The sequence below is a fragment of the Typha angustifolia genome, chromosome 5 (assembly GCF_048772165.1).
Source record: "Typha angustifolia cultivar Huaian chromosome 5, ASM4877216v1, whole genome shotgun sequence".
Lineage (NCBI taxonomy): Eukaryota > Viridiplantae > Streptophyta > Magnoliopsida > Poales > Typhaceae > Typha > Typha angustifolia.
The window spans coordinates 4,816,105-4,832,491 of record NC_133243.1 but is presented as its reverse complement, the minus strand read 5'-3'; the positions used below and the strand labels follow the sequence as shown (position 1 = coordinate 4,832,491).

The window sequence follows — 16,387 nt, the reverse complement described above, 5'->3', positions numbered from 1 at the left end:
GACATAGTGACGTAGCCACGAAGTGCTGGCGGGCTCAGAGTGCGCAAGCTTGTCGCAGCCAGATGGGGCCTAATGGGGAAACATGTGTTCTGAGTCCTTGACAACGATGGTGCTCTTTGGTCCCAAATCATGAAAGCAAAGTATGGAGCATTCCATCCCTAGAAGCAATGCAAAAGGAAAGACACATCGCAGCTACAGCGGCCCTTGTGTCGGACTGCATAAGAGCTCATGATGGGTTGCCGAAAATTCATTGGCAACGAGAGGGACAAGAGTGCAGTGGATGACCCGTGGACCTCGTCAGTTCCTTGGAGGTGGCAACCGTGGGTCATTCATCCAAACCTTATGGAGGAGAATCTCACAGTGGTTGAGCTAAAACAGAGGAGAGAGGTTGATGATCTCGATATCATTCGGCCAGGGGTTGCAGTTGGCCTATAGTATTGCGGCCATTAGGCTAACCAATGCCTTTTGCACTGACTAATGGATATGGTGGCCACACCAAACAGGTACTCTGAAGGCGGGATCTATTTATAAATTTTCAAACCCCATGTGCAAGGAATAGAGGCGGGAATGGCGAATTCTCTGGAAACTTCATGTAGCACCCAGAGTTCGACTATTCTGCTAGAAGGAAATCTGGAACAAGCTGCCGATGAAGGTAATGTTGCACTCCTTCTGGATAGGGAGTGATGATTTGTGCTATTTCTGTGGACTGTTTGTTGAGACAAAGGACCACCTAATGTATGGCTACCGCTTCGCTAATGAGGTGTGGGAGCTAGTGGCGAAGATGTGACAAACTATAGCGAGGTGGGGGAGCAATGTTGAACAGGGTTAGATGACAGCATCATGGGTGGGGGTGCGTGGGGGGAGGATGGGGAGGATGGTCTCACTAAGGCGCTGATAGTGACCACGTGCTGGGAAGTTTGGAAGCAGCGGAGTAGACATGCTTTTGATGGGTACAAGAAGCTGCATGTGTGGTGGCTCGGCGAGCAATCCGTATGACCAAAATCGAAGGGACAAGATGGTCTAGACCAAAGAGAGGGTGGGTTAAGCTAAACATAGACGAAGCCTACAAAGAAGGTTTATGCCAATGACGGTTGCATGGGTGCTGCTGGAGGTGGTATCACCTCTATACTTTGAAGCATATGTCATGAGACTGGGCTTAAGTCTGTTAACTTTGGATGTACATGTGGAGGTGGAGTCGAACTCAGAGCAACTTGTGAAGATCTTAAGGGAGGAATGTGTTTGCCCATGGCAAATCCATAATCTTATACACAAGTGTAAAACATTAATTAAGAGATTAGATGGGTGTAATGTGTCCCATGTAGGTAGAAAGGGTAATGCGGCCGCTGATTGGCCAGTGAGCCGAGGAATGTGTGCCACCTAGACTGTGGTCCTAGAAAGTGGTGAGCCACTTCCTCCCGATCTACAAGTTTTGATTAAGATAGAGTTTTCTTCATCCGAGGTAGTTAATGATAGCTAAGTAAGCTCTCTTTGATTAAAAAAAAAACAAAATTTTTTTTCAAAGTCTAACCAATCACAACACTTATACTCCATTGGAAGGGATGGCTCCCAAATCATGTTATAGTTATACCCATGCAACTGTTTCTTGAAAAACAGATTAAAAAAAGATGATACATATCAGTTATATCGACGGCACCGTATTTCAATTCATTCAAAAGAAAAAGTCTACAAAATCTCAAGATTACAATGCCATCCTAGAACAAGATTCCAAAGTGATGTGATCGTGATTAGTTCTATATCTCAAAATCTTTGTTTATCTTCTTTTTTTAAAAAAAAAGAAAAGCCTGCATACTATTTTATTAATTTATCGTTCAATTATAATTTGACACGCAAATAAACAAACAAGAGATATAGCGATCTCTTAACATAAGCCTCATATTTGCGTAGAAGTATATTAGACTATAATAAAATCATAACATTAAATATATAACAATAATTATAAATACACATACACAATTTGAAACGGTAGAAGTAGAGCGACAACTTTGAAAACATGCCTCTTAATTTGCTATCATCAATAGCACCATAGAAAGAGCACAATAAAAGACTCGAGAGGTAGAAAAATCTTAACAAAGTAAACTCTCATATGAGCACAAATACAATTCCGGGTCAGAGTCATGTAGCTCCATCAAAACCAATCGAATACTCAACAACTAGTAATTTAACATTCATGTCACTTAAAATATATAAATATATATATAAGTATTTGGAGAGTTAGATAAGAATTAAGCATAATCCCAACATCCTTCAATGCATGGCCTCGTTCCCTCCATTTGGTCGGATCAACTGCTTCTCTCACCCTTTCATCGTGCTCCCCACTTTTGGTCTCCTATTATTTATTGATTTAAATGTAATTTTGTAGTCAATGCTATCTCACTTGGGAATTGGATTTTAAATTAAATATCTAATAGCTTCACTGATACTTATAAATACAAATTCCCAATATGATGTGATCCACCAATGCCAATAACCACACCATGGGCAAGACCAATGTTCTCATGTTAGCTTCTCAAACGTTCACACTGGACTCTGGGGCCATTTGTATTCGGATATGTATGTGTATTTAACCGTGTCTTTTATTATAATAATATGTGTATTTAGTATAAAAACGTTACATGTGTTGATATTACTAAGATCTTATCTGATTGGTTATATGCAGAAGATCAGAAGGTAAGGGGTGGTTGCTAACATTTATGTCACCAGAAATCATGAAACTCTTTGCGTTGAATCAACCTGCATTCTCTATCAAATAGGTTGGTCGACCTCTCTCAACTTATTATGGTGATCTTGTAGAAGTTTTTCAAGAACTGGATCATCGTGATAAGATTGTAATGAAAGATCCAGATGATGCTATGGCATATAACGAACGATTTCGTGTGCACATCTTCTTGAATGGGCTTGATACAGAGTTTGAACAACTCCGAGGTGAGATTTTTAAGGAGGACTCGGTCAGTCCTGGATCTTGAAGAAACCTATGCATGTATGTGTTCGTGGTGATGCTATTTGTAGAACAACACTGAAACGGAGAACCCGACCACATAGAGTCATCTGTCATGGTACATATATATATATTTTTTAATTATTTATGAGTTCGAAGGCTAGATATGGATTAGATAAAAGGTCAACCCTTTCTAGATACAGAGGCATTTAGACTCCACCGAGCTTTTAACTGCGTAGTCTAGGCTTCAAACCATATGGGTCGTCGAATAATTACTCTAAGCTAAATGCCATCGAAACCTGCTCTAAGTTGTTATGCTGCCGAGCTGTTCCTTCAAGCTAACCGCGTTGTTAAACCATTAAACGAATCGAGCCAAGCCATCAAACCACTAAACAATTTTTTCACAATATTATTTGGGGTTGGAGTTGAACCCATAATCTCCTTAGTTATGGAAAAGAAACCTACCAAACTCTACTAGAGTTAGTTGGTAGTCATCTGCCATGATAGCTCATCCGTCGAAACATCAACAGAGGTATCCCAATTCTAAATCTGCTCAAGCATCAGGGCCACCAAACCATGCTACAGACCAAAATCGATCATCTGGATCATAGAATCGCATTTATGAGATAGGAGCTACAAGGCAAGACGTCATGTGTATTCATTGTGGTGCAACCAGACATACTAAGTCACCATGCTATGAACTGATTAGATATCCAGATTGGTGGGATCCTGCCAAGGCACCTAGCAATCTAAACTCAAAGCCCAATCACAATGTATCTGTCTCCATGGCTGCCTTTTTTTATAAAAAAAAAAAAAAAAAAGTCCATGGCCCGAAAATTCCATTAAAGCCAAACATCTTTTACAAGCTTGATAAACGAAGGAAATGGGAGATTTTTTGAAGAGCCTCTCTACAAGGCATACAAAATCTGAATAAAGTACACCCAACTCATTCGATCAAGCAAACAAACAAGCTAACTTAAGCTCGAACGGATCTGAAGCGACGTAGCTTCAAGCTGCAAAAATATCAAATAACCATCATCAAGAGAACAATGTGACTCGGCGGCCACCAACTGTGGTCGTCACCCTCGTCGACACAAGGGAGGAGAAGGTAGGCAGTGGGCGGTAGCAAAGTGGCTACAGCAACAAACAATGATGGATTAAGAGATGGCTACTTTAGGTAACCTTGGTAAGGCTCTTAATGCATGTTTCTGTATCTAGTAGTAATAATACATGGCAGACCCTCTCCTATGATTGGAGAAGTCTCAATTACTCTTACAGATAATTTGAATATGGATTCTATTCTGGTTGTTTCTTCCCTTACAGAACATTTTTTTTTAAAACATTTTCTTCTCCATTTTATCTTCTGTTTTCCATAGTTTTCTACTCTAACTAAATAAATACAGATAATTTTTAGATAGAAGATCAGATCTTAAAGCGAGTACATGGAGGGATGGTGGGAGAGAAGACAATCTCAAGGGCAGAAGGAAGGAGCCTCAAAAAGGTCTAATGTAACCACATGCCAACAACGGGTGAGAAGCCTCAAAAACTCTAGAGCAAAGTTGGCTGGGAATAGACTAAAGAAGCCTTTTCTGATAAGAAGCCCAGTATGGACCTTGCAGAGGATAGCCAAAGCAATGTCTTCACCTTGGAAGGCAGTGTCCCCAGGGAGGTCTTTCAAAGGCTAAACGACCAGTCAGGGCAAGAGGAGCCCCTGAAGCATAAGGCAGTTGAGAGAGATGACAGAGATAATGGGCCCAAGTCCCAAGGTGTCACAAAGGGTTCTAATCTAGTTGATGACTTCGATTGAGGTACCCTAATTGATCCTCCTAGGCCATCTAAAGTAGACAATTGGATGTTATATTATAAGGTTGTTTATGTCAAGTACTATTTACGTGGGGATTAAGTGCCATAAAAGAAAGCTCTAACAGCATGTTGATTTTATTCCGAGCTAAAATTTTAAGTTCTTAGAATCTAGCTTTGAAAAAAATGTACTCAAAACTCGGATTCATATGAATTTTAAGGTGCTGAGGATTCAAAGATTTGCCCAGTATATATAGAGATCAGGTATTTAGACTGGAAAATTTGGAACAATAATAAGTACTTTGCAGAGGTATATATGCACAAAATCTAAATAAATATCAATTTAGCACTACATACAACAACCGTTCATGAGCCCTAATCACCTGATTCCACTCTTAAGTATTAGTTCAACCAGCAACACGTAAGTAGAAAAATGTTTTCTAACTATCATATATTTACATATAAGCATTACTCCTGCAAGCTGAGAAGTTTGTCACGTTTGTCCGAACTGATCTATTATTGCAAGAAGATTTATACAACTTGAGTAATAATAGAGTCAACTTGAGGATCTATATAGCTGCTCGGTTTTTTGGGACAAAAGTAAGAATTTATGAGAACTTTCGTGGTTCAAGCCTTCATCTTCTTCCATGAAGTGAATTCAGAGGGTATTACATCTTCATTACTAGAAATTACAGCTTGAGCAGTCAACTTCCCTACCAGACCATGGTAAAGAAGTCCCCTGGAACCAAGGCCGCCGACCAACCAATACATGCACTTCCCCCTCTCCCCTATTGTGTTGTTCAAGCAACCCAAGAGTGGCAGTGATCCATGTGGAGTCACTGGCGGCATCGCCCTTAAACCTGCCCTCGCTCCAGTGAAAGTCCATTTTCTTATTTCTGGATAAACAGCAGCAGCTTTCGGCAGGAGTTCTTCCATTGCTCTTGAAGCTTCTTCTTCAGAGACACTTGATTCATAGTTTCTAGACTTCCATTCCCATGTTGATCCCACAAAAACACGGCGTGGCTCTTGGAATGCAAGCCATGCATCAGATAAAACTGAAGGGCTTCGGTAACCAACCTCCCCTCTGCAAGGAAATCAATCTTATAAACTATTAAATATATGGAAGAAGTGAGAACACGGTTTAATTGCTGTGTCACACAGTGGGCTAGAAATTATATATTTATAAATGCCTATGGAGTCGAACAATCATACCCCATATCAGTTGGCAACTGAAGCTCTGCAACAACGCCTCTGCAGGTTCTTAAAGGGAGCTTTCCTTCAAGCTCTGGAAGCATGTCCACTTTAGCGCCAAGGCAGATGATCACAGCATCATATTCCCCTGCACATTGTCACTATTCTTATGAACTTCCAGGAATTCTTTTCTCCACTACACCTAAGAACTTACTACAGAAAAGATAATTGTCGGAAAAACATGGGGAACTGGATGCACTCCAAGAAAAGAGAAAAGAAAATATTAACAAGAACATATATATGACCTCCAAAGTTATTAGCAAGCAACAGTGCTTAAATGGGAAAGCCGAAAAAAAGGAGTCATAACGGATATATTCATATGAAAGACTCCAACTATATAAAGTAGATGTGCATGCACAACAACACATTAAAAGTAGACCTAAAAATTGGAAAAACCATAGGAATTTGTAGCAGTTTGCCTACATTAGATATATGTAGAGATTCAAAAAGTTGTATTATTAATTACCATGAAAATGAAGGATATATTCAAAGCTGGTCACCTTTATTACAAGCCTAAGAAATTTTTTAACTCCATAATTTAGATATCCATGAGGATATCAACTTTTCAACCATAATCTTCTCACAAAAAGTAACAACACTCTGTCTAACCAGTGTAAATAAATAATGTAATGGAAATTCCATAGATGCAGTTCATTAGATTCACCCTCTATTACTTTAGCATCTTATAGAAGATGCTGCATATTGTTTTTATCTAAGCAAGAATAGTAGAATACTGATCATCTTAAGTAGATTCCCTTCTGATTGTTTTTAGGATCTTATAGCAGATCTACAGACAAATATAGCTAAGGGAGAGTACTGTTAATCTATGATCTAGGTCAATCATGGGGTGGCTTCACAGTAAAGAGCAAATTGAAGAGGAAGCATGGCTAGAAACATATCATGTGGCATCATACTCAGATAATAGCCATTATTCTTTAAACAATTGCTCAAGTATCCTTTGGAGACCATAAGTACCCTTTTTATACAGATAATTGCTCAAGTAAATAATCATAATCAGGCGGTAGAAAAGATATCAGGTAGATAAGATGAGAAGACCTTAATTTTAGCAAAATAATAAGAAAAAACATTATTCACCATGAAGCCCCATATCATAAAACAAATGACAACAGGATTCAACTTATAGCTATCTCAAGTACAGAAGCATTGATGTAGATGTCTCAAATGCAGAAGATTTGATGTAGACCTCTCTACTCTATTCAAAATTAGATGTCTCAAACAAAGAAGATTTGATGTAGTCATCATCAAAATTTTGTAAACAGATTCAACTTATACAACTGAAGTAGACACTGCATACTCATAGGTTTGTTTCCTTTTGCAAGAAATTGACAAATATAATACAAAATATGCCTGTAGACAAGCCTTCTTACGTTCAACATGCACACGAACGACTGACAGTTACCTGCTAATTGATGGAGGTTGGTTACAGACTTTCTGTACAAGTTGATCTGTCTTTCTTTGCTGCTTGATGCAGATAATTCATCGGCTAGATTTTGGCATGCAACAAACAAGGCCTGTAAAATACATAAGAAAGAAGACTAGTTACTCACCCAAAAAAAAGCATATAAAGAAGGTTCAGAGAAAAAGATAAGAGCATGGAAAGTAAGATACCTGCAGATATCTCTTGGGATGGATGTTCATTCCTAGGGGCATATAAACAGCAAAGTTTAATGGAACACATAAACCAGGTATTAGACATTCAACTGCTTCCTTATTTAAAGCTTCCAAACTGCAACTCTGGAGGCAACTCTGAGCATTCTAATCACTTGAATAGCAATAAAGCAATCAAACAACCCATCAAGGAGAGTTAGATAGAAGGACTGTATCCTGTCACAATAAAATGAAATATACCTCCATCAAAATCTCAGCATTTTTCTCACTTGTTGCAGGTCGCAATATTCCCCTGAAAGATAGCAACTATAAGAGCATCAGTTATATACAGCTATAAGAGAACTAAACATCTGGCTAGCATTTATCTACAGAGATAGGTATGACTATTTTCTTGGATAAAATATAAACATCTGGCTAGCATTTATCTACAGAGATATGCATGACTATTTTCCTTGCCAAAGTATAAAATATAACGATGCAATACAATAATGCTACTTCCACATGGTCCTTAGTTCCTCATATGTTTAACAACTAGTCGCTAGCCAAAAACTAAAGGTATAACTTAAGAGGAGAAATAATTGCCTTCTCCAAACGATAGTTTTATCAAAATTGAATGTAGAATCTTCAATTATCCTACTTGGACCTGTGGCTTCAGTCACTTGTTCTGCAATGGTCAATAGCTGTAAACATTCTTTCCAGCATTCAGCACCCCTCCACAGAAGCTTAGCTGCAGTCAGCAATAACAAATTGCAAAAAAGGAACCATCATTTTGAAGTATTAGAACACAAATAAGGAAAAATGAGTACAAAATTAAGCAATGTTAGGATGCTAACTGTCAGATGGATATGAGGACCTTTAGGGGAGTAAGGATGGAGAAGTCCTCCTGAAGCGCCAGAAGCACCTCCACCTACTCCATTTTCATCAAAAATATCAACGCAGATATGGGATTCCTTTGCACTATGCTGTACAGTACAAATTCAAGTCATAAAATACAAGAAAACAGTTGAAAAATACTGACTTGCAAATCAAACGAAAGCTTAGGATGGCTCAATGGAACAAACTAATTCAAGATCTTCTACGAGTTTGAGTGCCCCCTATAGTATAACTCTTCTAGGGAACGCAGAAGGCCTTCGCACTATGTTTCCAGAATACCAAGTTCCAATATTCGGACATAAAGAACAAAATAAGAGCTTCGGAGAGCAAGATTACCAACCTTGAGGAGATGCCAAGCGACAGATAAGCCAGCGAAGCCGGCGCCGAGGACGGCGTACCTCGAAGACCGGTTGCTTCTAAGCGACTGGGGAGCGGAGAGCGAGCTCGCGAAGATCGCTCTTCCTCTTGGGGACCGCCGAGCTCTGCGAGGAAGAGGGCTCCTGGGATTAGGGATAGGGCTCGGTGTGACATTTGGATGGGGTTGAAAGCAAGGACGAAGGTGGAAGGCAGAAGGCATGAGATTAGGACGATTGCAGCCGAGAGGAACAGACGGAATGCGAGTCTGCGGGACGATAAAAATGCGATTTTGGCTCTCTTCTTCTCTTTATTATGAGTTTTTTTTTTCTTTTTCTCATATATACCCTTTAAAATTCCTATAAATATTTCTCCTAGTTAAGGGTATTATTGTACTTTTCTCTTAAATTATTAAAATGGGTAAATTACAAATTGCTTGCCTAAAATCAAACTGTTCGTTACCTTTGTATAACGTTGTTTATGTGGCCAAATAGTTTAGTTAAAATCCAAATTTTATAAAAAAATTAAAAAATTATTAAAGAGAATTTTCCCACCATAATATTAAAATATTATGATTATCATTTTCCTTCGGTTATATTTACTAACCTTATCTTATTCTTCAAACTTAAAATTTTCATTTATTTTTATAAATATGGGTAGAATACTCATATTTATTCAAATAATAAGATTATTAATAAGTTTGGATGTATAAATTAGCAGTTTTATATTAATCTAAACTATAAAGGTATTACACTTTTTCTCCTACCTGTGGACAACCAGCACTAAGCTCTAACATTAGGCTAAAAGGATAGCATCCAAAAGATAAATTGCACATCTAATTCCAAGAAAAAAAATTAAAGCACATCCTTGTTGGTAAAACATTTGTGGCAAGAGACATATACAAGCCACATTCCAAATGATAATAAAAGGTTAAGCATAGCTTAACTGCTAAACTACTGGTTCTTGAGCTAGTGTAATATTTTTATCTAAACTGAAGACCTCCCAGGAACTTCCTCTTCAGTATTTTGCAAGGTGGTGTTAGATTCAAATTACTGTCTGCAGTCCTTGCACCAGAATTTTATTGAACTTATAAAGCCAGGCATTAGGCAATCTTATATATGTTTTGCCACTTCAAGCTTTGCGAACAATAACATGCCGTTCTCTCTTATACTCCACTTCATCCCTTTGGTGCATGATCAACAGAGCTCTTCTCACCTACAAGAGGAGAACAAATGTGAGATTTTCTGTTGTTTGGTTTGAAACAAAGGTTAAGAGACTGTACTGAGTTTATATTTCCTCACAATGGACTCATTCATTCCCATTCTAGAAAGCTGATCGATGAGGCGTCTTTCCGACATATGGCTTCCTATGCCCATTCTTCTCTTTATCTGTGACTCTGCTTGCTGTTTAGGAAAATCAAAAGCAGTAGAGAGCTAATTAGGTAAAAGCAAAAGGGGAAAAAAGAAAAGAAAAAGAAAAAGAAAAAGAAGATAGACATCCACTTTTCTATTTTTACCTTGATCTCATTTGCAATCTCAGGGGTCAAATTCAAATGCTCGTTGATTCCAGACCGAGCAGCATCCATTGTGGAAACGTTGAACAGTCTGAATGCCTCTTCAACATGCTCTTGTGTTGCAACAAGGGTCCTAAAGTAGAAGTTCATTAACATAAAGACTAAAAAGAAGCATGCCCACTATCACGCAAGGTGAAAAAAGGTAGATATAAAGCTCAGTTACAACTATTTAAGCAATAAGCCACATAATGGAATTAAATAATAATTCTTATGAATTTCAACATATAACTATTGGTATGTTTTGTAGAACTTACAGTCTCATCTTTGCTAGCGACTCACTCAACCTTATTATAGCTTCAAGCTGCCTCACAGTAATGGGAACTGCAGCAGACTTGCCTGTCTCATGGGCTTGCTGCCTCATTTTCTAGAAAGCAACACAAAATTAGAGTGAAATTTTAATTATAAAGCTAGCAATACCTACATAAGATAATTATCTAAATTAATTAAATATGCGGTTGAATTTACCTGTCTGATCTCGACATACTTGTTCTGCAACATCTCAGAAGCCTTTTCTGATAGTCGTGGCTGACAGGTCAAGCGGCAGTATTCGATGTACCTTGACAAGTTGAAACTAGGCATCACATTTTTGAAAGTATTACTTGTATTCTGTAGGTAGACAAGATGAATTGCAAAACATACCTCTTGAGCCAATTCTCTCCTTCAGTAACATCAGTGCTCTTGGAGGCTGCAGCACCACTGGCATGCACTTTAATGATATGGCTGGCAATTCGCTAAATGCAGAAAAAACTCAAATTTAGCAGCTAGATATGGGCAAATTTTTTATAAGTGCATGTTACCCCCTGGTAATTAGGCCCAAAATAAAATAACCTCCCTAATTTTGATTGGTTACATTTAACCTCATGGAGTCTCAACCTCTATGCAAATGTTAGTACTCGCAACTTAACGGACCGACACACCACAATTACATGAGGCTTTGGCAGGCTACTTTCCCTCCAAAAGAGAGATTTAAGGACCAAAATGCTCTTTTCAGTCTTCTCCGTTGAAGACATCCTCCAATTCTTCTATTGTACTTTATGCCAGACATCACTCCTACCACCTTCCACCTTTTCAATCACATTACTTGGGGTGGAACAGCAGGCCCAGCATCTCATCCCTTAATGTTTACATGTCAGCTAAGAAGCACAAAAACGAACAAAAGATACTACTACGATGCGATACGGTCATGGCAAATCTTGAAAAAATATAGGCTAACATTATTTTTCCCTTCATATATTATATTTACAAGTTGTAAGATTGCAAATTACTATACTGGATGTTTTTTTTTTCATTTTTGCACTATTAAGACTTATTTTTCTCTGAGGCACTAATTTGTGATTTCTGTTATATATGCAGGAAATTCCTGCAAAAGATAATTTATGCTATAAATTTCTGCACCATATGATAAATCTCATATCCAAAATATATCTCAAGCATATCGACAGTCCGAAAAAACGATATATATCTGCATATCGACCGCTAGTATTGGATCAGACTATTTTTTAATTAAATAGAATTCTAAATATTATTAAAAAATATTAATACAATTTTAAAAATATAAAGAAAATAAAAAAATAATAATTACTCACATATAAAGCTTAAAAATCTCTCTTCCTTCCTCTCTTCTTCCCTATCGCTCTTACTACTAGTCTGTTATATCCCTTTCTCCCTACTACAGCAAGCCTCCCTCTCTCTCCCGGTTGCAGCAGGCCTCCCTCTCTCTCTTCCTGCAATAGGCAACTACAGTAGTTGCCTGCTGCTGCTATAGCAGCAATAGTTTCAAGTGGGATCGACCGTATCGGCAGATTTTGACCTAAAAGTTGTCTAGTTGCAGCCCGAATCGGGATTGATTATGGTCGAAATTGGGATCCATGATCTCAAGAGTGCTTGCAAATGCTCAACGAGTTTCCGTATTTTATTCATATTTTTGAAAAATATTAGATACTTCTAAGAAGTGTCTAACACATGTCTAATGAGTGTATGATGAGTGCCAATATCTGACAAGTGTCAGACACGAACACAACATGCTATTTGAAGTCGCCACGCTTCCTAGCATGTTGGTCATTTGAACATATGATAACAATGGTTGTTGGTCATTTTGAACATTCTTTCATGGAACTAGTGACTGCTTACTTGTTGAAATCCTAGGGGTTAATTGCAACAAATCAAAGTCCAACGGGTTGCATACATTGATTTTGAGCCTAACCCCAAAGTGATAAAATGCATCTTACTCTATTAAAAAGTAAGAACTGACAAAAAAGAAAAGGAAACAAGTTGATCCATACCTTGTCTTGTTCGTACATTCGGATATCTTTGACAATGAAGATCAGATCAAACCTGGAAAGGATGGTTGTCTGCAAATCGATATTCTCCTGTGCTGTCTGAAAAGAATAAAGTTCCATTTTAGCAACCAAACTGTTCCTTCAGACTTTTATAGGAAAATATCAGTGGTCAGAAGGCAGTAGAATAACAATCTTTTCACAAGGACCTTAAGATCATCATAGCGCCCTGAAGGAGGATTAGCAGCGGCAAGCACAGATGTTCTTGAGTTAAGAACTGTTGTAATTCCTGCTTTTGCAATGGAGATAGTTTGTTGTTCCATGGCTTCATGAATGGCAACTCTACCAAAAACCAAACGAGGTAAGCAAGGAACTAAGAGAGCGGCCTTCAAGAAAGGAAAGGAAAGCTCAAAGTATCATGAGACAAACAAAGAAACAGCCAAAATCTAATTTCCATTAAATTAATTTACCTATCTTCAGGCCTCATTTTATCAAATTCATCAATACAGACCACTCCTCCATCCGCCAAAACCATAGCTCCTCCTTCCAAATAAAATTCACGCTGAAAGAATTGAGAATCAAATTTTAATTATTTAGAAGCTGGAAAGGAAGTTCTTAATACTAAAAAAAAATTCATACAAGACATGATCAAGCATGAAATGCTTAATTATCAGATGAGATGAAAAACTTACTGAACTACTATCACGTATCACAGATGCTGTAAGACCAGCAGCCGATGAACCTTTTCCTGATGTATAAACTGCTATAGGTGCTGTCTTCTCCACAAACTTGAGAAACTAGAGATATAAAAAATATTTTGTAGTCACTAATGGAAAAAGTGCATGAAAACATGTAGGAAGACAAAACAAATTCTATAAAGTTGATATCAAAACAAATTCTATAAAGTTGATATCACAGATTACAAATATTTTAGAATTTGATTGCTGTATAGACTGAATCTGAGTAATTCTCTTACAGAGTACTCAACGAAATCAATTGACCAATGGGAGAAAAACAGGCAGATGTCAAGTTCAAGTCTTAAATGAGTACGATACGGAAGTGATTCTCTAGATTTGCAGAGATTTACATTAATCTAGCCTCATGTCTCAGAATATTTAAAGACACCAAGCCATTTGATTTCATCCTTATTTATCTAAAGTAGAAGTCGATGCATTGTCAGTTTAGATTACCATTGTTATGTCTACTTTGATTCACGCTACACTTTTCCATCAAAGTAAAGTGAGGAATACTTGCATACCAGCTAAAATATATATCCAGGTCATGTGACCCTTGTAGGACATAGATTCAATTATGGGGCAAGAGAAAGATAAGATATACTGCTTTTGGGCTATTGCAAACTATCCCAATGCTTTGTGAAGATTATCTGAAATTCACAAGATTTACCTGTGATTTTGCTGTAGATGGATCACCTAAAAGCAGGACATGAATATCCCCTCTTAATCGAACACCATCTGGCAGTCTCTGCATATCAAAGAAGATGCACTAAACCATTGGGAGACAATATCACTTCCATAACAAGCAATTGGATTAGAAATTTTACCTTCTTCGATCCCCCAAACAACAAACAAGCCAGGGCTTTCTTGACATCAACATGACCATAAATCGAAGGAGCGATCATGGAGCATATCTTAACATATGCATCTGGTCTTTGAGCAAATTCTTTGAATTCCAATTCCTAGATGAAGAGAAACAAAAATCATTCAAGTTAAAGTGTTAAACAACACTAGAATGATATTCCAATAAAGAAAGCTTGCCTCATCTAGTGTGAAGGTAGAGGGACCGGTCGAATTTGTTTCACGAGCTTGTTCCAATCCTACCACTCTAATATAAGGCTGTTTAACTCCAACTGAACTTTTCTGGCTGCAAAAACACAGATGAGACGAACTGTTAACCCCAGCATATAAGAACTGAGTCAATCACCACTGCTTAGTGTCTTCTTACGCTGCTGATGCTTGGTACACACTATAGATGCCCATGACAGTTAACCTCGTGCCTGGCACGATGGTTTGAACAAGGTGTCTATCCACTGAAAGAAGCACATTCCTTGGAAGCTCTCCAGTTGGAACGTCCTTTAATCCAACAGAGCAATTAGATAAGTAAAAGGCAGCTAAAGTTGAAAATATCAAATTATGCCTCTCCAATTACTTACCTCAGGATTTTCTTGCAATTTGAGAGTTTGCAGATCTACATACTTGCTCTTGTCAGGAGCCACAATCCAAGGATCCACTGGGCAAGGCTCTTCTCCAGGCTAAGGAAAACAAAACAATCAAAGAGACTATAAAAAGAAAGGTGGAAAAGAAAATGAAATGTTGAGAGGGAAGACCAAGATTTCTGTTGATAGCTACCTGAGGAACATGGTCACACGAACGAGGAACAATGGCGCCGCCAAGCCCCGGTCTGCAAGGTACAATTCTAATACTCTTGCAATTCTTGCACATAAGTGTCACATATGTCGCCTTTGCCTTCACTCTCGAAGCTGCTATCACAATGCCGGCAATCTTAACCAGCTTGGACATGAACTCAGCCTATCACCCGAGACAAACAGATCTAAGTTAGAAAGCTTCAAATGAGATAAGGACTACAACAGTAGATCATGAAACCAAACCCCAATAGATCTCATGGAGACGCAATTCTCCTTAGAAGACAGAAGGATCTGCACTTCTCCAGTCACAGGCTCCTCCATCTGTCCCATGTCGCCCTCAACTTTAGATCTAATACTAGCGAGAACCTCGGCAGCTGCCGTTTCGAACTGCGCAGGGATAAAGGAGACGCCTTTTAAACAAAACCGCGTAGAAAAGGAAGCCCAAATAAGAATTCAATCAAAAACACCTACCAGAGGCAAGTAATCGGCGGGGGACTTGCGGATCTTGTCGGACAGCACGGCGTCAAAGGCGTCGAGATCCTCCATGGCCACGGTGAGGTGTTCGGGGTTGTGGACGAGGCTTTCTCTGCGACAGAGAAAATTTTAGGGAGGCCGAGGGGATCTGAGGATATTTTGAGGAATTAGGAGGCGTTACCGGTAGGGAAAGTCGCCCTTGTCGCCATTGAAGCCGCGGATGAACTCCTTGAACTTCCGGAGGGCGGTGTGGTTGGTGAGAGAGGACTGGTCGGGGTCACCGCCGCCGCGTGGGAACTGGGCCTGGTCGCTGTAGAAGACGGCTCCTTCATCCCAACCAGACATCTCTCTCTCTCTCTCTCTCTCTCTCTCTCTCTGCGCGCAATGGAAAGGGAGAAGGTAGCGGGGATTTTAGCGGGAAACAGAAGGAATTGGCGGGAAACGAGCGTTGTGGCCGGGTGGCAACGATGTTAATAATTAATTAAGGGCTTTGGGCTTGGGCTGGGTTCTAGATTCACGAAATTTGGGGTGAATTTTGAAAAAAAAATATATGATGGAATAAATAATAAATTTTGATGGTAATTAATTAGTTTATTTAGAGAAAATTATAAACACCCTAAAATACGTTTTGATACATTATAAATAGGCTAATTACACATAGACCCCTCCAATTGTCATATATTAGTAGAAAACGGCAAATGAACATCTTTCTCTCATTTTTTTTTTTATCTTTTTTCTCTTAAAATAAGGAAAAATAGTTCAGATCGATCACATATTTATTTTTAACTAATAAATTAAAAAAAAAGAAGAAGAGAGAG

General features: G+C 38.6%; 2 protein-coding genes across 2 annotated transcripts; both read right to left on the bottom strand.

The window, feature by feature from the left end:
* Window positions 1-5,104: 5,104 nt before the first annotated feature.
* On the bottom strand, window positions 5,105-9,130 carry LOC140760144 (uncharacterized). The gene is made up of 8 exons (XM_073096975.1): window positions 8,850-9,130; window positions 8,490-8,598; window positions 8,219-8,363; window positions 7,877-7,928; window positions 7,637-7,783; window positions 7,428-7,539; window positions 5,969-6,095; window positions 5,105-5,840 (listed from the first exon to the last, which is right to left on the bottom strand). The coding sequence occupies exons 1-8, from the start codon at window positions 9,084-9,086 to the stop codon at window positions 5,384-5,386; spliced, it is 1,386 nt and encodes a 461-aa protein (XP_072953076.1). The 5' UTR covers window positions 9,087-9,130; the 3' UTR covers window positions 5,105-5,383.
* A 542-nt stretch (window positions 9,131-9,672) lies between these two features.
* On the bottom strand, window positions 9,673-15,959 carry LOC140760300 (DNA replication licensing factor MCM5). Its single transcript, XM_073097206.1, has 19 exons — window positions 15,751-15,959; window positions 15,567-15,681; window positions 15,339-15,482; window positions 15,079-15,258; window positions 14,883-14,981; window positions 14,675-14,802; window positions 14,488-14,593; window positions 14,274-14,408; window positions 14,117-14,194; window positions 13,405-13,509; window positions 13,183-13,274; window positions 12,922-13,054; window positions 12,719-12,814; window positions 11,076-11,167; window positions 10,902-10,992; window positions 10,691-10,800; window positions 10,380-10,509; window positions 10,165-10,266; window positions 9,673-10,078 (listed from the first exon to the last, which is right to left on the bottom strand). The coding sequence occupies exons 1-19, from the start codon at window positions 15,912-15,914 to the stop codon at window positions 9,995-9,997; spliced, it is 2,184 nt and encodes a 727-aa protein (XP_072953307.1). The 5' UTR covers window positions 15,915-15,959; the 3' UTR covers window positions 9,673-9,994.
* Window positions 15,960-16,387: the final 428 nt, after the last annotated feature.

Excerpts from the sequence above, each read along its gene's own strand:
- LOC140760144 (XM_073096975.1), bottom strand. The coding sequence starts at position 9,086 with ATGCCTTCTGCCTTCCACCTTCGTCCTTGCTTTCAACCCCATCCAAAT. Across the intron at positions 8,364-8,489 it reads CCATCCTTACTCCCCTAAAG|CTAAGCTTCTGTGGAGGGGT; the intron begins GTCCTCATATCC and ends TGCTGACTGCAG. Across the intron at positions 7,929-8,218 it reads AAAACTATCGTTTGGAGAAG|GGGAATATTGCGACCTGCAA; the intron begins GCAATTATTTCT and ends GCTATCTTTCAG.
- LOC140760300 (XM_073097206.1), bottom strand. The coding sequence starts at position 15,914 with ATGTCTGGTTGGGATGAAGGAGCCGTCTTCTACAGCGACCAGGCCCAG. Across the intron at positions 15,682-15,750 it reads AAGGGCGACTTTCCCTACCG|AGAAAGCCTCGTCCACAACC; the intron begins GTAACGCCTCCT and ends TCTCTGTCGCAG. Across the intron at positions 11,168-12,718 it reads GAATGTACGAACAAGACAAG|CGAATTGCCAGCCATATCAT; the intron begins GTATGGATCAAC and ends TTCTGCATTTAG.